At 47.9% G+C, this 18,209-nt stretch overlaps 8 protein-coding genes across 9 annotated transcripts; 4 read left to right on the top strand and 4 right to left on the bottom strand.

Annotated features, from left to right (window-relative positions):
* Window positions 1-181: 181 nt before the first annotated feature.
* On the top strand, window positions 182-2,345 carry BDCG_05065 (FHA domain-containing protein; the record flags this gene model as incomplete). Its single annotated transcript, XM_045420729.1, has 3 exons — window positions 182-1,347; window positions 1,452-1,551; window positions 1,626-2,345. 3 exons carry the CDS (start codon window positions 182-184, stop codon window positions 2,343-2,345), a joined length of 1,986 nt encoding a protein of 661 aa, XP_045276772.1.
* An 812-nt stretch (window positions 2,346-3,157) lies between these two features.
* On the top strand, window positions 3,158-7,444 carry BDCG_05064. 2 transcript variants are annotated; one of them, XM_045420728.1, is made up of 4 exons: window positions 3,687-3,978; window positions 4,194-4,335; window positions 4,410-6,962; window positions 7,043-7,444. In XM_045420728.1, the coding sequence occupies exons 1-3, from the start codon at window positions 3,851-3,853 to the stop codon at window positions 5,496-5,498; spliced, it is 1,359 nt and encodes a 452-aa protein (XP_045281110.1). In that variant the 5' UTR covers window positions 3,687-3,850; the 3' UTR covers window positions 5,499-6,962; window positions 7,043-7,444. The 2 variants fall into 2 exon arrangements, with proteins under 2 accessions (XP_045281109.1, XP_045281110.1); XM_045420727.1 differs by having other exon boundaries at window positions 3,158-3,978; window positions 4,410-7,053.
* On the bottom strand, window positions 5,883-7,088 carry BDCG_05063 (uncharacterized protein; the record flags this gene model as incomplete). Its single annotated transcript, XM_045420726.1, has 2 exons — window positions 5,883-6,947; window positions 7,032-7,088. The coding sequence occupies 2 exons, from the start codon at window positions 7,086-7,088 to the stop codon at window positions 5,883-5,885; spliced, it is 1,122 nt and encodes a 373-aa protein (XP_045276771.1).
* Window positions 7,445-8,288: 844 nt separating the features above from the next.
* Window positions 8,289-9,852, bottom strand: BDCG_05062 (uncharacterized protein; the record flags this gene model as incomplete). Its single annotated transcript, XM_045420725.1, has 7 exons — window positions 8,289-8,508; window positions 8,562-8,716; window positions 8,791-8,961; window positions 9,026-9,148; window positions 9,222-9,380; window positions 9,491-9,643; window positions 9,709-9,852. The coding sequence occupies 7 exons, from the start codon at window positions 9,850-9,852 to the stop codon at window positions 8,289-8,291; spliced, it is 1,125 nt and encodes a 374-aa protein (XP_045276770.1).
* A 277-nt stretch (window positions 9,853-10,129) lies between these two features.
* On the top strand, window positions 10,130-13,847 carry BDCG_05061 (vacuolar protein sorting vps16). The gene is made up of 7 exons (XM_045420724.1): window positions 10,130-10,416; window positions 10,485-10,591; window positions 10,653-10,781; window positions 10,837-11,330; window positions 11,387-11,481; window positions 11,537-12,810; window positions 12,922-13,847. The coding sequence occupies exons 1-7, from the start codon at window positions 10,272-10,274 to the stop codon at window positions 13,168-13,170; spliced, it is 2,493 nt and encodes an 830-aa protein (XP_045276769.1). The 5' UTR covers window positions 10,130-10,271; the 3' UTR covers window positions 13,171-13,847.
* Window positions 12,543-14,110, bottom strand: BDCG_05060 (uncharacterized protein). The gene is made up of 3 exons (XM_045420723.1): window positions 13,943-14,110; window positions 13,592-13,875; window positions 12,543-13,479 (listed from the first exon to the last, which is right to left on the bottom strand). The coding sequence occupies exons 1-3, from the start codon at window positions 14,058-14,060 to the stop codon at window positions 13,276-13,278; spliced, it is 606 nt and encodes a 201-aa protein (XP_045276768.1). The 5' UTR covers window positions 14,061-14,110; the 3' UTR covers window positions 12,543-13,275.
* BDCG_05059 (ubiquitin thiolesterase) lies at window positions 13,961-17,219 on the top strand. The gene has a single exon (XM_045420722.1). It carries the CDS (start codon window positions 14,415-14,417, stop codon window positions 16,626-16,628), a length of 2,214 nt encoding a protein of 737 aa, XP_045276767.1. The 5' UTR covers window positions 13,961-14,414; the 3' UTR covers window positions 16,629-17,219.
* Window positions 16,967-18,207, bottom strand: BDCG_05058 (EF-hand superfamily Ca2+-modulated protein). Its single transcript, XM_045420721.1, has 3 exons — window positions 18,055-18,207; window positions 17,764-17,963; window positions 16,967-17,637 (listed from the first exon to the last, which is right to left on the bottom strand). The coding sequence occupies exons 1-3, from the start codon at window positions 18,055-18,057 to the stop codon at window positions 17,274-17,276; spliced, it is 567 nt and encodes a 188-aa protein (XP_045276766.1). The 5' UTR covers window positions 18,058-18,207; the 3' UTR covers window positions 16,967-17,273.
* Between the last annotated feature and the right edge of the window lie 2 nt (window positions 18,208-18,209).

The raw sequence follows: 18,209 nt of genomic DNA, 5'->3' as shown, positions 1-18,209 counted from the left end.
GAATTGTGCCTTCTCCCCGCTCTATTTCATTAAATAAATACCCGCCAATAGTTACAGTCCGCCTCACGAGGATCTATTTGTCCGCCCTTTGTACTGTATGTACATGTACATCGCCTGAACTCCAGCAACAGCAACAACAGCAGCGGGAATCGTCTATTGCAGCCTGCTCGAGTTCGAGTTCATGTCTATGTCCTCTCCCTCCGCCACTACTACCACGGTCCCCTCCGAGTCCTCGTCCTCGCGCCCCAGTCGTCTACGCCGCTTGAGCAACCTCAGGGCGTACGCTCATTCCAGCGGCCACCGTTCATATCGAAATAGCCTGACCCGGGCTGTTGGCTTGTCATCGCACTCTGCTGCTCCCTCAGCCTCGTCTACTGCAGACGCTGCACCGACTACTGACACTGCTACTGCTATTTCTACAACTACTAACCGTCTAGCTACTACGACCACTACTACTACAGCTTCTCCCACCGAATCAGCACTTATCCGCCACCCATGTCCCGAGACTGATGCTTCAAGGCTCTCTACGACCCCTTCCGCACAAAGTGAGAGCTCGTCCAGCTCAGACCTTCACTCCCACGCTCCCTCTTCATCTGCTTCTTCACATTCTACCCCGTCCAACGACCCGGAGTCGTCAGAGCCGCAGCTAGTATCCGGCATGGTACGACATCGGAATATGCCACGCATAGATCTGCTCGGAGCCAACCAGGACCTGTCGCAGCACTCGTCACCAACGCCTTCGAGTGCTCGGAATAATCTCAGTGAGACCCGTCCTAAAAGCTCGGCTGATACAGCTCAGAACACCTCGCCAGGGAATATGGGGTCTCCCAGTAGACGGGCAGACACTACTCCCCAGCCTTCCCCAGATGTCGGTTCGAAATCGGATCCCCCAAAGCCTACGATACGTTTCTATGCCTATCAGGACCCCCATCAGAATTCAAGGCCATCATTACCTTTCACAACCACCTCCCGGACATTGCCAGATGATTCCTCCGTGATTCGAGTGGGCCGGTATTCAGAGCGGGATGGCATTCCCGTTCACAATCCGACGGAACCATCCGATGCACCCGTTGGCTTTAAATCCAAAGTTGTGAGCAGGAGACACTGCGAGTTTTCCTTCGTTAATGGACAATGGCATATTCGAGATGTAGGGAGCTCGTCAGGGACTTTCCTGAACCACATGCGGCTGAGCCAACCCAACATGGCGTCCAGGCTGTATGCCATTAGAGATGGCGATATTCTGCAGCTAGGAATTGACTTTAGGGGCGGGGAGGAAATGATCTTTAGATGCGTACGGATGCGGATCGAATGCAATCGGTCATGGCAGAAACAGGCAAATGAGTTTAAGTACGTTTATTTATTTGTATTTTCTGCTCCTAGTCCATGCAATTGGCACTGGTAATTTTTCGGGATGTGGGGTAATTTCATACTAACAAGCGGGTTACCAACAGTAAAAATACAGCGGCTCTAATCAATAACCTGGGGAAGGGGAAAAATGCAGCAGATTATGCGGGTAGCAGGGAATGCTCAATCTGTCTTGGTTCAGTGTTGGTCCGTTCCCCCTCCTCTCCCCGCATCGAGCTAAACGCCATTTGTTGCTTCAAACTAACGTGGTAATAATACAGCGTCCATATCAATGTCTTTTTATGGCTGCTTGTGCCCACGTCTGGCACTACAAGTGCATACGCCGCCTCATCCACTCGCCTGAATACCCCATGTTCCAATGCCCAAACTGTCGTGCATACACAGATCTCAGTGCAGAAGTAGACGATTCGAACGACCCTTTTGAAGACGAGGCCCATCCGGAACCTCCCAAATCCCGAGACCAGCCTGCACAAGACTATCCCAACAGTGATAACAACAATAACAATAGCACAAACCCAGCCGCCCGCAATTCGACAGGGGAGAGGACCCCTTCCTCCGCCCCGAATGGCCAGCATAGACCGTCAACTGCAGACCAGGACCGCCTAGCTGGTGCAGTCGACATGATGAACCTTGACGAGGCCCCTATAGCCACCCCCCGAGCCGAAAACGGTACTACGAGGCGAGTGAGCTCGAACGCAAACGCAACCGCGAACGGAAACGTGAATGGAGATTCTGACATGGCGATGACAAATGGAATAAGCGAGCAGGCGACTAACGGAATTGGTGAGACTTTATCGCGGAGTTCTAACATCGATATACCGCAATGCTTACGGCTTGTGGGTGGTCGTCGAGGACTGCAGCCCCAGGGGGATGGTGGTGGTGGTGGTGGAGGTGGAAATGATGTGTTCGAAGATACCCCATTAACGCCGCGGAATGATTTTGGACCCTTAGCATTTGACGGCCGTGCTGGCCGGTTGTAGCATTCTACGATGGTTTGGTTTCCTTTGTTTGCTTTTGATGGCGTTCCTGCTGCTTTATTTCTCCCCCCTTCATACCTTGCGTCATGTTATTTCCCCTTTGGTTCCGCTTTACGTGCTTCATTTATATGCTAGTCGCCTGGGTTCAGGTATTGAACAACTTTTTCTTACGTTTCTTATGCGCTCGTAACTCTCACCGCATCACCTACCTGAATGAACGATTAATCTGGTTGGTCTAGCTCTTATAAAGCATGGTTCAACCCTCCCATCTCCATCCACCCCATCATCCCCAAGTAACATAGCTTCTTTGGCTACATGGTACTCTGCTCTTCATCCCTCCTCTCTTCTCAAAACCCAAACATCGAGAACATCAACACAACAACACAGAAGTCCTCTGGGATAAGGCTAGCCTGACAATGGTGGCGTGATCCTATTTTATATGCCTTTCTTAGCTCTTTTCTTTATGTCTCTCCTCGTAGTTTGCTCTTTCCTTTCCGTTCATATTTTTTTTTCTTTTTTTTTTTTCTTGTTCATCACTATTAGGAACCTGTTGGGAGCACAGGAGTGTGCAAACTGGGAAGTTTTTGATGTGTAGGACTTCATTTTTCACCCTTTTCACCCTTTTTCCTTCTTCACTTTCGCTACATAAATATATAACCTCGTCTCCACGCGCCGGCACCTTCATTATATCTTTCCCTTCTACAATGTTTTCTTGGAATTTGCATTGGACTTGGGATTTTTGTTGGTTTGTGTGTGGGTGTCTCGTTTCGCAACATGGTCATTTATTGCCCTCTCTTTATTCTGTTTTATTTTTATTTTTATTTTATTTTTATTTTATTTATTTATTTATTTCCCATTTGCTTGTTTCAATTTCTCTTTTCATATTAGACCTAGTGGAGGGAGGAATCTGCTAATGTTTAATGACCATTTCCTATACTGGTAGGGTGAATAGCGGTGAAGTTAATATCTAACCAACAGCCAATCCCCACACGATACGTTAGCTATTTCACAGCAAAGGAAGAGGAAACACATTAACTACACAAAACTTGTGCATATTTTAATCCCCTCTTCCCATGCTCCCTTCCCCGCATCATACTTGCCAGGCTTTAAAACCCCCTCGTTGGTTCTAAAACAACGGCGGAAAAATACATCTCATCCTTCCTTCTTGCCCTGCCCAATGTAAATTCCAACTTTTCTCAGCTTACTTTTTGCTAATAATTTGCATTCGCTCATTACAGAGTACATATCCCTCTCGCCATCACACCACCTGCACCGATAAGATAAGCTCCCGCAGGCCCACCTGGAACCAAATATGACCCCTTATTAAGCTTAAAATCTTACCCGTAACTTTAAAATCCCACCCAAGAACCCCCCTGAAGCTTGGAAGCAACCCAATACCACCAACGGCAAAATAGAAAAAAAGAAAAACGCACGCGACCCGCCACCCAATTTCTATCTTTTCTCTTTGTCCTCCTTTCCTCAGGTCATATCCCCCCTGACTACGCAGTATGCGTTTTACTGAGCCGCCACCACCGCAAAGCCCTGTTAAAAATGGCAACGGTGGTGGCAGAATGCGCCATCACCTGCGAAGAGGGACGTTTCCGTTTCGAAAGTCACGCCGTTCGAAGCCACGGAGGTATGATATCATTTTTTACTCCATGTTTTGCGATGTCTACATGTATAGCGTATATGTAGGAGAATAGTATACAGACCATCCTCCGGGCGGGCTTTGGTCAATTGTGAAATGAGGAGGAGTGTTTATAAAACTACTCCGACTTCGAGAAACGCGTCGCGCTTCGTGAAAATTACTATTTAACTGAAAATTTACTGAGATTGAGACTGGTTTAACAGATGGCCTCTGGTCCTCCGCTTTATAAAAGGCGCCGTACACGGCGCGATCCTCATCCCCGTCATCCTACACGCGCTCTTCACCGCCTTAGTCGTCTATCTGGATAAATACGTTTACACTCGTCTTGGCCTACCCGCGACAATCGTAAGCCTAAAATTCCACCTCAAAACCTTCCCCACGGGCCGAAAGATGTGAAAGCTAATAGAAAACTCTTTAAGATCCCCTCCCTCTCCATAGTCGTCGGTCTCATCCTCGTCTTCCGCAACCAAACCTCCTACAACCGCTTCTGGGACGGCCGCAACAACCTCTCCGCCATAAACACTTCCGTCCGCAACCTGACCCGCTCAATCCTCACGCACGCCTACAACAGCCAAGCGGGACCTCTTACCCTCGCTGAGAAAAATGATGTTGAACGTACCATCCGAGTCCTCATGGCGATTCCATTCGCTGTGAAGAATTACCTACGCGCCGAATGGGGCGCGGCCTGGGCGCCGAATCCTAAAATGGGTGGTGCGACTGATGGTGGCGGCGGGAGCGCGAGCCTCAGCCATGCTGTGGAGAGTAGTATGATACTGCGACACCCGGATAGGAATGGTAATGTCAATCGTACCCGCGCGGGCGGGGACGGGGACGGGGACGGGGTCGGCGTTGCCGATGGCGACAACGGCGACGATAGTGAGGATGGCGTGCGAGTGTTTAACCCCGAATACGACAGCCTCTTGCCCATGGGCATGCAAGCCCACGAAGACGAAGGCCTGGGTCTACCCCTCCAACTAACCTTTTTCGTCGACGGCTTCATAAAGCGTGGCTTGGAGCGCGGCTGGTTCTCAGCGCCGGGCGCTAGCAACCTGCAAGCCCAGCTCAACGCCCTGACGGACGCGTACGGGCGCATGGAGACCATCAAGCTAACGCCGATCCCCATCGCGCACCTCATCCATCAGAAACAGGTGCTGGCGCTCTTTGGTGCCGTGCTGCCGTTTGCCATGGTGGATGAGATGGGCTGGTGGGCTGTGCCGATCGTCTCGCTGGTTATTTTTACGCTGTATGGGATTGAGGGGATTGGATCGCAGCTGGAGGATCCGTTTGGGTATGATCGGAATGACATTAAGATGGATGCTATCGTAGAGGATGAGAGGGTGGAGATTGAGGCTATTTTGAATGAGTGGAAGAAGGTCACGGTTGTGAGGGGGGAGGATGGACTTGTAGGTGGTGGTGGTGATGCTGGAGGGTATGAGCCGATGGAAATGTTTATACGGATGCGAACGGCGACGCGAGAGCGCGATGAGGGAGTGAGGAATGGGATATGACGTTACTTCGTTACGTTTGTTGCTGATGGAATGATATATATGGACGACGACGTCCATGCATTATGTGAGCGGTGAGTGTTTAGACTGCATATATCCCCATTTTCATTTCATTTTGCGTTTGCTTTTGCTTTTGCTTCCACCTTTGTCTACGGGTGGATATCTTAACGGATGTTTTCTGCATATATTTCCCCACTGCCATCCCATTCTTGGTTGTTAAAAATCAATATTTCAATACAATCTATCGCTTTAAGGGAAATAAGCCAGGTATGGTGCGCATTAAGATAGAAGCGATAAGAATCGGGTCGGTTTTGTGAAAGCCGGAGGAAAGAAAAACAATAGGGGTCAAATAGCAATAAGCGCTCCTGTAACAGGTTTCCACCCGGCTCACTCCTTACTTTCCGGTGTTGGAGAAGTAAGCCTAAAACTACCCTCGCCAGGATACATGAACTCGTCGTTGTTGGGGCAAGCTAATCCTGCACCATCACCGTCATGCAGCATGTGTTCTCTCAATTGTTCAGGTTCTGAATCCAATCCAGAAGAAACCTCATATTCAGACACCTGGATCTCCATGTCCATCGGTGGCGGAGTGCCAGTCATTTCCTCCTTGGAGAGAGAGTTTCCGAGACGGAAACAAGTCAAACGAGAAAGAAAGTCTTGAGGCACACTCTTCTGTTCTCGATCTCCTCTCGGCCCCTGTTCCCGCTGACGATCCGCAACCGTATCCGCCTTCCTGGCACTCTCCGAAGCGTCAATAGCAGAAGAATCAGGAGGCGTGGTGGGTCGTTTCCGCGCTGGCGGCGGTTTATGCGTAGGAGACTCATTGGTAGCTTCGCTGTCGCTACTACCAAGTCTTGCACTCGATCTGCTTCTCCTCCTCCCTCCCGCGCGCGCTCCTAACCGCCTTCTCTCCTTTCCGGCCCCCTTTTCCCTTTCCTTTTCCCTCTCCTTTTCCCTCTCCCGTTCCCTATCCCTCCGAATCTTTTTGATCATCACCTCCTCATCCCCCGCACATCCCTCATCCCCTACGTCTTCCCTCGCCAACTCCACAGCAAGTTCCACCTCCTCATCATTCACCCACGATTCATCTTCCACCTGTACACCCGCCCTTTTAAGGATCTTCCTCGCCTGCGCCCGCATCCGTGCCCTTTTCAACATGATCCTATCCGCCACCTTCTGCAGTTTTTCCAGATCTCTCTGAAGCGAAAAGAGTGCGTCCACGATCCAGGTCGGTGACCAGCCATAGTACCTGCCCTCAAACGTACGGGGTCCGTATGTGCGCCAGAAACCATGTAGCGCCTGGATATTCCAGTGGTGCCGGGCTTGGTCGTGGCCTAACTGCACGTGCCAGAGATGAGAGAGGAGTTTGTATTCCTGGTCTTTGTGGCGGAATTCGGGAATTAGGGGGGCAGGCAGGTGGATCGGGTCATCGGCCAGGGTAATGTCAGGGAGCTAAAGGGAGAAGGGGTAAGCATGTGTGCGTGTACACCTCTTGTCCATAAGTCGTGATGCCTCTATGATCAGATGGTGGCTTACATAGAATATAGGATATCTGTATGGATCGTAGTCATCGTCTGGCTCTGTGGGAGGCATTTTGAGCGAATATGGTTGGTTAAGCTATGTGTTTTGTAGAGGATAACGTTGTTGTATGGATGATGTGTTCCCGCTCTTGTTTTATAGTATGTTTATTGAAGATGTATCGTCGATTGAGATAGTGATAGCGACGTGGTAGTTGGCTGGTGCGTTGGGGATGTGATGTTCGCAGAAATAAACAAGGGGCCAGCAGTTAGGAATAGGAAGCGCCTGCTGTGTGTGTTCTATGCCCCAACAACCCGCGACGAATGCACTGGAAGTAGTAGGAACTGTCTTCACAGGAAACAATAACCATCTATCACTATACATTTTCGATCTTCTGAAAGAGAAACAGTCCCCAATCAGGAGTCTGAGAATATGAATTCTCTTTTCTAGCTTAAGAGGAGAAAACAGGCCACTCATGCCTGTTTCATCATGAGCTGTTAACATAATAAACATTATTACTCTGAGGGTCTTCCTCTGGGAGGAAATTTGATATCAATGTCCTGGTTAAGTAACTCCTCAGCATACAAGCGGAGCATGCATCTGTATAAAGATGACCGCCACAATATATACTAGTTTTCTGCTATGAAGAACCACAGATGGAACGGAAGGGCATGTAAGTTGTAGAAGAAAAGAAGAAACCCAAGCGCTCTAGCAGATAGCCTTCCTCAGGCACTTGGGGATGGGAGAAGGATATCAAATAGCCACGGTAGCTTAGATATAATAATATATCTAAACGGACAAATTTTGTGCAGGTTCTTTCTTCAAAAAACTATGGTGTGCAAGGCATAGGTGAGTGCAGTTTTCGGGACTGAAATAGGTTAAACAGTCTAGATTGCTCATCAAAGCAGTGGTATTTAAAACATAAGAGCCTCGCTTTCGGATGGTATGATAGAGCTAGGACCCTATGAGTATCAGTAAATGAAACTAGTAGAGCTCTAAACCCGAAAAAATTACCCCGGCTCAACAATTAGAATAAACCTTTGGATGAACTGTAGGATCCTGAGGTAAATAAGCGGGCTCACTTACTGAAGCTGTGGTTATAATTGCCTAATTTGAGTTGCTGGTAGGGCCAGATAAGAGCCTTGGTGATCCCGTATTTGCAACTTCTCCTGCCGCTTTTGTAGCTCCTGGCTCGGCTTCCCTCTCGTTTCTATGAATATGTATAGGCTATTATGATTGGATAAGACATTGCCATAAAGGCTAACTGGCAGCCATTCATAAAGGTGCTTCGACATCTGCCAAAACTTCCTCAATGATCATTTCGGGGGAAGCGCCGGCCAGTACCAAGTCAACGGCTTTCAAGGAACTTCCATACATCAGACTTCTATCATTCGCCGGTTCGGCTACGTAGATGCGGTGACGATATACTCTTCTAGCAGCAAGAGCCACTAAGGAAGGGAAAACATAATCCACTCGTTGTAAGGGCGCAAGGCATCTGATAAACATCAGTGTTTATATTTTAATGGCTGGAAACGAGGCTTGACTAACCGGGTAAGCAGTTGGAAATGTCGAGTCGAGGTAGCAGTCACCCCACTAGCTACCCCTCGATTCATCCGGAGAAAGACAATGATATTTTGAAGGTAGTTAATCATATCTGCAGACAAGGTCACATTGTCGCTAAGTTGCCGTAGGGTTTTGATGTGCTAGAGTTATTTTTACTTTAGCACAGTGCAAGCATGGGGGAACCTAGAAGAAAATACAACAGGAAGCACCATACCTCTTCGCGAATTAAATATGGCTCATCGAACTCCTTGGGCAGAGGCAGGTTTGGCTTTCTGATGACAGAGGATATCGACCCTTGATCGTCTGAAAACCACTCGCTGCTTTCTTCGAGATTCATGAATCCATTCTGGGGATCATGGTAATACGACATAAAAATATGGTCATTCTTTCCCTTGGTTTAGCATCCGGTTGATCCACAAAGAATAGAAGCTCGGAATAAATGGACTCACCAGGTGACGATTCAACAATGAGGACAATCCCTGTGGTTTCGATTCAACAAGTGGAATAAAAAGAAAAGTCTCAGGGGCACTGTGGAAAGAGGTTCGTGTATAAATCCGTTTATTTCGAATAAGCTAATTTTGCAATTCATTTAGTTGCCGGTATCCTATGTATCCGTTTCTGATAATAATCCAAATATTTACATACGTCGAGTGCTAGTAGTTGGACATAATCCGGTGCCAGATCGAAATTTTTGGCAACGATAACATTTACCACCTTGCGATCATCGAGGACGCTTGTTCGTACCCGCGAGCTAGATTTGTCTAGAGAAAGCCGTCCACCTCCAAAGGGCAGCCGATCAACGCTCTACAATAAAATTAGCCATATCATTCTTTGTAGGGTAGTGATGAAACCCGTCTACGTAACAAGCCAAAAACGAGCATGCAGGCTCTAAAAGGGGAAAAAGGAACTCTTACCCTCCCCCCTTCACCACTAGTAAATGACGATAGTCTATCATAGTCTGGCCTCTCAGCATCGTGAGCCAGGATGGCATTACTGAACTCCTCCACAGTGGTATCAGGCGAGCAATTCAGGGTGGCGTGGGAAAGGCCAAAGATATTTTCAGCAATCTAACAGAATGTCAACTTAGTTTGTAACATATATATTATATATATTTCAGAGGACCGTTGCATACCAAAATCAGCTCATTTTCTAAATCATCCAAAACCTCCCTTTCCGTGTCGATGATGCAATGCTCTCGCGCAACAAGACTGAGAAGTACGACCACCTCAATATCGGACAGGTCCTCTACTCTGTCATGAAGGCTAGGATAATCCATTGAATACGGAGACTGATCTTCAATGCGTACATTCCAAACAGACAATCATAGCTGTCAACATCAAGAGGCGCTGTGACAGCATATGCTTGTTGTCATCGTTCTCGTTGTCGCATCCAAAGAAAGATGGATGGAGTTGGAAGTCACATGTGGCTGTATTACTATTACCGTAATCTATTATTATCTCGTGCCACAGCCATTGTAAATGGAGTATTCTAAGGTATCATAAATTACGTAATATACGGCGCCTCCAGGCATCGTCCAAAACGGGATAGCTATGTTCCAATCAACCTCTGCTGCGTCTATGTATTGCTTGTATATGACAAGCTATGTTATGATTAAGCCCAATTTTGACGTTCAAAGCTAGAGGACCTATGAAATGACGATACAATTCACCGTTTGATGCCGGTGTTGGAATTCCTATGGCCCCAACAAACCCTCTGGCTGACTGGGAGAGGGTGGGAGACCGATTCTACAGGAAGGTCCGAGTGTACGATGCTGTCTTTGACGAGGAGCTTGAGTTGGAAAACTTCATTGTCGCTGGAGCTCCATATGGGGGAGCTATAGGTGAATTAATGCCTAGAAACCTAATCACTTGGTTACATTTGATGGTTCTGTTCTAATACCTGGCGTAGCTCTTTATCGCGATGAAAGCAAACTCCAGAGATACAGAGATGCGGAGACAGCGAAGTCATCTATCGATATTTATTCTTGCTCTGGCAAACGAATCAGTCGGATTAATGTTTGTGATAGCACTCAGCTTTTCTATTTGTTTCCGCTCTTCATACTGATATTTGATCTAGTGGGAACATGGATCAATCCGAGGCCTGGGTTGGTTGGACGATGAGAGGTTACTTGTAGTAACCCAAGATGGCACCGTGCGGTGTTATTATGGCTTACATGCGGACTTTACGCCATTTTCTCTAGGAACTGTATGGCATGTGTCTAACCAGCGCTTTTGTGACTTCGTCTAACTTTTTACCTTAGGTGGCAGAGGAACATGGTGTGAAATCCTGCCGTTTTTGGTCGGACGGTTTCGTTGCTCTCTTAAATAACAATCAGCTCATTGCTGTCTCGAGCTATGATGAACCGCGGCCTAAATTACTTGCATCTCCTCCCGAAGGCGACGTATCTTCATGGTCATTGATTCCACCCAATTACACGCTCTCACGCTCTGTCGAAGTCCTCCTTGCAGTTGACCAAACGATCTACGTTGTAGACGCGACAGAGGCTGAAGACCGCATGTTACAGAACGGTCCATTTAAACATGTTAGCGTATCTCCCAATGGGCGATTTGTCGCCTTGTATACCAACGATGGCAAAGTCTGGGTTGTAAGCAGCGACTTCCAAAACAAACTTAGCGAATATCATTCCGGGACCAGAACACCTCCAAACAACGTGGTGTGGTGTGGCAATGATTCCGTTGTCCTCTCTTGGGAGGACGAAGTCCATATGGTTGGCCCTAATGGGGCTGCGGCGAGGTTGGCCTTCTAATTTATTTTGTTCAATCTGGCTTATATAACTGACCTCAGTCAAGATATTTTTACGACGGCCGCGTTCATATCATTCCGGATTTTGACGGTGTGAGATTGCTCACCAATGACGCATGTGAATTTATTCACAAGGTCCCCGGTATGTTGTCGAGGTACATTATAGAAAGTGATATAGGCCGCTGATCTACCCATAGATGCTACGGAAGAAGTATTCAGGCTGGGCTCGACTTCTCCCGCTTCAATTCTCCTTGATTCGGTTGGACTACTCGAGAAGAAATCCCCGAAAGCTGATGAGAACATTCAGCACATCCGTGGTAACCTTCTCGAAGCCGTCGACACCTGTGTAAAGGCAGCAGGCCACGAATTTAATACATATTGGCAAAAACAGCTCCTAAAGGCAGCATCATTTGGAAAGTCGGTTATTGATGTTTACAATAGTGACGACTTTGTGGATATGTGTGAACGTCTGCGAGTGCTGAATGCAGTACGCGACTATCGGATCGGTATCCCTATTTCGTACGAACAATATCTCCGCCTGACTCCGGAGAAGTTGATTGAACGATTGACCCACCGGCACGAGTATCTGCTTGCAATCCGCGTTTCCGAATATCTCCGCCTCCCGACGGATAAAATTTATGTCCACTGGGCTAGCCAAAAGGTCAAGACTTCCGCGGAAGATGACGACACCATTTGCGATATGGTTGTAGAAAAACTTCAGGGAAAGCGAGGGATATCGTTTGAAACGATAGCACAATCTGCCTATGATGAAGGTCGTGGGCATCTGGCCACTCAGCTACTTAATTTCGAGCCACGAGCAGGAAGGCAGGTGCCGCTCCTTTTGAATATGGAAGAAGATAACCTTGCGTTGGACAAAGCCATAGAAAGTGGCGACACGGACCTAATATATTTTGTCCTATTGCAGCTTAAACGGAAACTTCCCCTGGCAACATTTTTCCGAACGATCAATACTCGCCCTGTTGCATCCGCCCTCGTGGAGGCATCTGCCCGATCTCAAGATGTGGAGTTACTCAAAGATTTGTATTATCAGGATGATCGTTCAGTTGATGGTTCAAACCTACTTTTGAGAGATGCGCTGGCTCAATCAGACCCACAAGCTATTGGAGACAAGCTACGATTAGCATCTAGATTGTTGGTGGACTCCAAAGATGCGAGCGTGCAATCACATCAGAAATCATTGGCGGAAGCTGCGCAACTCTTGAAAATTCAAGATGGACTAGATAAGGATATTGCGGACGGCAGTACTGAATTTGTTGGTCTGAGCATAAACGAAACTATGTACAGATTAATAAAATCTGGATATGGAAAACGTGCGAACAAAATACAAAGTGAATTCAAGGTACCGGAGAAGGCTTTTTGGTGGGTGAGATTGAGGGCTTTGGTAGCCAAACGAGATTGGGGAGAGCTTGAGGAGCTTGCGAAACCCAAGAAATCTCCGATTGGATGGGAGGTAATATTATTTCCCTTCTTTTTTCTTGATTTTTATTTTGTCTCATGATTTTATATTCATTCATTCATTAGTCTATATATATTGGAGTCAATGCTAACATGAATCCCCCAGCCATTTTACGATGAAATTCTAAGCGCCGGAAATACCAAACTCGCATCAATTTTCATTCCGAAGTGCACCAATCTGCCAGTCAGCGAGAGAATCGAGATGTGGGTGAAGTGCGGGATGGTGGTTAAGGCTGGAGAGGAGGCACTTAAGGCCAAGGACGTTGACAGCCTGGAAGTGCTCAGAGGGAAAGCATCCGGTCTTGCCGTGGGTGAAATTGACCGAATGATCAACCAATTAAGGCCAAGGAAATAGAAAAATCCCCCAACCCTCTGGCAAATGCGGTAGTTTTTCTTCTGTCTTCTTTTAGTTCCGTTCGTTCGGGATGTCAGATACCACAGTATATAGAGCCAGCCCTCTTTAGGTGATTTCTCCATCTTCTTCGAATTCAAACTTTTGGGCAGGCGCTGCCTGTTGTAAAGGCTTAGAAATCGCTTTATGTGTAGATGTCCCTTTTGATGCACCATCTTCGTCCATAACCTCAGCGTTGTCCTCATCCCCACCCCCTGAGACCAGCTTGCCAAGTGCAGCAAGGGCCTTACGATTCATCTCCTCCCACGTCGCCTATTTCTCTATTAGCTTTATTATCCATATAAACGAAAGGGAAAGTAAAAAAAGTCCAGCAAAAAAAGATATCACTGGCAAAAGCAAAGAAAGGAAAAAATAATATCCTCACCCTTCGCTCTTTCACAACCCTCCCTTTACCAAGACTTTTGGCTATTTTCTTTTCAGTTTTATCCATGACGAATTCTGCACGTTCCATTCCCTTCTCTTGCCGCCTCCGCTGGGCACGAGTCAGCTGCTTGGATTTGGACTTCTTTGTAATACCGGCATTATGCTGCGCGGATAGGACATGTGGCTTGAATGTCGGGATTGGCTCCGCTCTGGGAAGAGATTTCAATAGCGATTCATCGGTTGGAGAAACGGCTCGCTTTACAGCCCTTGAGCGAAGGGATTTTGCTTTAAGAAGAGGGGATTTTGTTAGCTGGTATGTAGCCATATACAAGTTGTCTTGGGGAATACTAACAGGTAATCTTTGCCTTCAGTTTCGGAGTTTTTGCCATGATTGTGGTGGGTTTGTTATGTTGAATGACATATTTATCACTAGAGGGGTTGCGGGATTGTTGCGTTGGACGAACGTGCATAAAATCCCCAGCGGGGCATAGCGACCACTTGTGCAGGTCCTAGTCCCAAATTAGGTTAGCGGCATCTCGCCCACCTCGCTCTGGCTAATATTTGGAACTTTCCCCGTCATTCCTAGCTTCAACTCTCTCGCCAACAACTTCAGCATCAACATCAAGCTCATCTCAGTGCTCGACCTCCCCCACATGCCAGAATTTCACTGTGTCATTTACTATCCATGCTTCACTGCTGACACTACATATCTACAAGCCCCGAACATGCGGATAGCTAGTGACTTCTCTGGTCAACCACTGTGACAGCCCGATGCCTCCTTTTCGACAGCATCTGGTGCCTTCCTCTTGCCTCGCTCATGAAATATGCCCGGCCCTTCGGATTTCTCCTCCCACCGTCGTCTCCACCACCTTTATACTACACTGCGGAAAGATAACTCTCGCGATGACCGATTCGGCGAATGGATACCTGACCGATCGACTATAGCGTACTTTGCAGTATTAGTGCTCTTGGGCTACTGCATCTTCAAATACCTCGATCTCATTATTTCAACGCTCCTGCAAACCTCCTGGAACCTCATCGTCTTCCTTACTCCCTCACGCATTATATTAGCTTTAGATAAGGAATTTGCTTCTAGACCGGATTCTGAGTTGGACGCACCCCCCTCTTGGACACGGAGAACTAGACACGCCGCAAAAAGCGCCGCAATGCAGAGGATCCTAGGCTTGGATGCGAATTCACTTCTCACATCCCTACCTCGGGGAAGGAGTCTCTCGGGAATAGGACAGGCCTTTTTGGGGCTGAAGGAACCTTGCCCCCCCGGACTTGGCAATTGGGATAACTCCTGTTATCAAAATAGCATCATTCAGGGATTTGCATCGCTTCGTGCTTTAGATAAATTTTTGGAAGGAAATCTCCGCGAGTTAGGCGATCGCGACCCCTTTTGCACTCATACCGCTCTAAAGGACATCATTGACAAACTGAATAACCCCTCATACGGAGGCCGAAAACTATGGACGCCTCCGGAATTGAAGTCGATGAGCAGTTGGCAACAGCAAGATGCGCAAGAATATTTTTCTAAAGTGATTGATCAAGTGGATAAAGAAATTCGCCGAGCTTCTAAGGGCCTAACAAGCGACGCTGGCCTCAGGTTTGTTGATACGGAACGGAATAGCCATAAGGTTGGCCCTTTTCCAGCCTATGAAAGGAGGCAGGTCAACGACGAACTCAAGGCTCCTGGGTACGGAGAGTACACGTGCACTTTCCGCAACCCACTCGAGGGCCTCCTCGCTCAACGCGTTGGATGTATGCGATGTGGATGGACAGAGGGACTTTCAATTATTCCTTTTAACTGCCTCACGGTGTCGCTAGGCCCCAACTGGGAGTATGATATTCGAGATTGCTTGGACGAATATACACATTTGGAAGCTATTGATGGTGTTGAATGTGCTAAATGTACACTTCTACGAACCCAACGTCAGCTGGAGCAGCTCTTGAAACAGATTGATTCAGATGCGGAGCTTGATGAAGGAGCCAGCATTCCTCGGCTGGCGGATGCTTTACGAAGTTCTGCTGAAACGAGATTAAAAGTCGTCCAGGAAGCGCTTGAGAATGAAGACTTCTCTGAAAAGACTTTATCTGAGAAGTGCCATATTCCCGCCCGGAATCGTGTTTCGTCTACAAAATCAAGACAAGCAGTCATTGCAAGAGCACCCAAGTCTCTTGTTATCCACGTGAACCGGAGTGTATTCAACGAAACGACCGGCATGCTCCGGAAAAACTATGCTGATGTAAGGTTCCCAAAGATTTTGGATCTGGGTGAATGGTGTTTGGGGTCGAAATCGGCGGGGGAACACGGCGAGGTCATAGAGTCCTGGTGCATGAAACCTTCAGAGTCCATGCTCTCTCGCCCTGGAACCAACCCAGACATTCCTCACAGGGGCTACGAGCTGCGGGCAGTGATAACTCATTACGGGCGACACGAGAATGGGCATTACATTTGTTATAGAAAGTATTCTGTCGAGTCGTTCCCGGCTACTGTTCCCCAGGCTGTTGTAGATGCGGATGGGGAGAAGGAGGCCACGGAACGCTGGTTCAGGCTCAGTGACGCAGATGTCAGTGTAGTCAGTGAGAGCAATGTGCTTTCTCAGGGGGGTGTATTTATGTTGTTTTACGAGTGTATCGATGAACATCGTGAGATAGCGACCGAGTCTATGGATGAGAAACGACCTGGGCAGGAAGACATTCCCTTGCAGGAAATTTCGTTCAATTCTCAAGGAGCAGATTCAGGGTTTGGTGGTACCCTACGCTCCCGAAACGTTGTTGCGGATAAGTTAGATAAGATGGAAAATCGACCAGACTCATCAGGAACATCGACTGGCTCTGTGGCTGGCCATTATTCGCCGAATTCTGACGTCTCTGATACATCTACCGCATCGTCATTCTCCTGTGAAAACGGCTCTCCTGGGACAGATAAAATCCAGCCTGCCCCAGCAATGAAGACGGCCGTGACACCATTCGAAAACACCCAGGAGACCTGTTCCAATGTGAACCCTGGCCCTTCGATGGTCAAGGCATGATAACTAGTCATGAGAACACGTCCCGTTTACATATGCTAGTCTATTACTCGGAGTTCTAAATCTGCCATTAACTACTTGAGGCTTATAGGCTCCAGCGGTTGGATCGATTTACGATTTCTACGGGTTGTATTTTATTCAAGAGGTTCCGGTAGAATTCCTTACCATTGTTTCCCTTTTTTACAGGTGTTAACAACGTGCGATGGAATAGAGGTCCGACGCCGTATTCATTCGCTTATAGGCATTGGTTTGGCGTCTTGATTCTTGTTGTCTTTTTCCCTTTTTTTTTAGTCCGGTTGGCCGGGGCGCATGGATGCGACCATCTTACACGGACACTTGCTGGATATAGGCCAGTCGGTGTCTCCTTTTACGATACATGGCCACTACCACCTACGTTGGTTTTTTTCAGAACGTGAGCGGAGTATGTGCTGTATAAACAGTGTCTTTGTATACCCTTAGTAGTTAATTCATATACCATTAATTATGCTATCTACGGATGTCTCTTGCTTCAAATAAAATATGTTACCGATATCATCCTGAACGCCTTCGCCGGGAACATCTCGAGAATTAAACCCTTCAACCGTAGGAATTACCAAAGGACAAGAAGACCCCAACCGCAATTCAACGCCTCACCTCCCCTTCCCGCCCTCAAAACACCCCCGCCCTCACCATAACCTCCCTAAACTGCTCTAGCGAGACACCAGCATGCAGCCCATCCCCACCATTCGCCTCCCTTACCATATCCCTTAACAAGTCCTCACTGACATCCTCCTTCAAATCCCTCGCCACCCTTCTCAAATGCGCCACGGATATGGGTCCCGCAGTCCCGCGTGTGAACAGTCTATACGCATGCTCGACTTCGGCAGCGATGGCGTCGTCGCTGCGCGAGTGCAGTTTCAGGGCACAGACGGAGAGGAATGGTTCGTAGGTCACTAGGCCGGTGGAGGTGGGGTCGACGGCGGAGAGGATGGAGGCTAGCTCTTTTTGATCTGTGGGTGGGAGGCCGAGGGCTCTGAGTGTGTGTGGTGAGTTGGACAGGAATCAAGAAGGAGGGGAGTATACGGAGCCCATTTCGGTTGATTAACGGCTCTGGGGCCCCCGGGGGCGGGAGGGGGCATGGGGTATATTGCAAACATACATCAGTGCGCGACGGACATCTTGGGTTTTAATTACGCCTTCTTTCTCAGCGGGATACTCGTCGCTTTTGGTAGAGAAGAGATGAAACGCTTCTTTAATTTCCGCCTCTTCATCACCGGTGATATCGTTCTCTTTGGCAAGTTTGGACTGACGCGTTCTCTTCGTTGCGGAGGAAGAGGGTGCGGAGCGCCGTTTTGGTGGCTGCGGTGGTTGATTTTGGGTCGATTGGTTAGCAAGGAGTTAACGTGACTTAGAGGTTGATATCTTCATTGCTTCATTGACTATCACATACCATATTTAAGACATAAATCGCGGCTGGTGATATATGGTCAATATCATATCCGCGCTGCGGAGTTATTTGCGACTGGCAGCATGTGGTTGACGTCGGGCTTGGCGCATTATATAATAAATAAGTTATTTAAGTCAGCAGCATCCATCATTCATCAC

The sequence above is a fragment of the Blastomyces dermatitidis genome, assembly GCF_000003525.1.
Source record: "Blastomyces dermatitidis ER-3 genomic scaffold supercont1.5, whole genome shotgun sequence".
In the NCBI taxonomy this organism is placed as follows: Eukaryota; Fungi; Ascomycota; class Eurotiomycetes; order Onygenales; family Ajellomycetaceae; genus Blastomyces; species Blastomyces dermatitidis.
The sequence above is the reverse complement of the archived record's forward strand: the minus strand, read 5'-3'. Positions and strand labels throughout refer to the sequence as shown.

Bases quoted from the DNA above. Each gene is read 5' to 3' on its own strand.
- BDCG_05064 (XM_045420728.1), top strand. From the start codon at position 3,851: ATGCGTTTTACTGAGCCGCCACCACCGCAAAGCCCTGTTAAAAATGGC. The intron at 3,979-4,193 runs GTATGATATCAT...CTGGTTTAACAG, and splicing joins CGCCGTTCGAAGCCACGGAG to ATGGCCTCTGGTCCTCCGCT. The intron at 4,336-4,409 runs GTAAGCCTAAAA...AAACTCTTTAAG, and splicing joins TTGGCCTACCCGCGACAATC to ATCCCCTCCCTCTCCATAGT.
- BDCG_05061 (XM_045420724.1), top strand. From the start codon at position 10,272: ATGGCCCCAACAAACCCTCTGGCTGACTGGGAGAGGGTGGGAGACCGA. The intron at 10,417-10,484 runs GTGAATTAATGC...TACCTGGCGTAG, and splicing joins TCCATATGGGGGAGCTATAG to CTCTTTATCGCGATGAAAGC. The intron at 10,592-10,652 runs GTTTGTGATAGC...TATTTGATCTAG, and splicing joins AACGAATCAGTCGGATTAAT to TGGGAACATGGATCAATCCG.
- BDCG_05060 (XM_045420723.1), bottom strand. From the start codon at position 14,060: ATGCACGTTCGTCCAACGCAACAATCCCGCAACCCCTCTAGTGATAAA. The intron at 13,876-13,942 runs GTTAGTATTCCC...CTCTTCTTAAAG, and splicing joins ACTGAAGGCAAAGATTACCT to CAAAATCCCTTCGCTCAAGG. The intron at 13,480-13,591 runs GTGAGGATATTA...ATAGAGAAATAG, and splicing joins GGGTTGTGAAAGAGCGAAGG to GCGACGTGGGAGGAGATGAA.
- BDCG_05059 (XM_045420722.1), top strand. From the start codon at position 14,415: ATGCCCGGCCCTTCGGATTTCTCCTCCCACCGTCGTCTCCACCACCTT.
- BDCG_05058 (XM_045420721.1), bottom strand. The intron at 17,638-17,763 runs GTATGTTTGCAA...ACACACACTCAG, and splicing joins GATGTCCGTCGCGCACTGAT to AGCCCTCGGCCTCCCACCCA.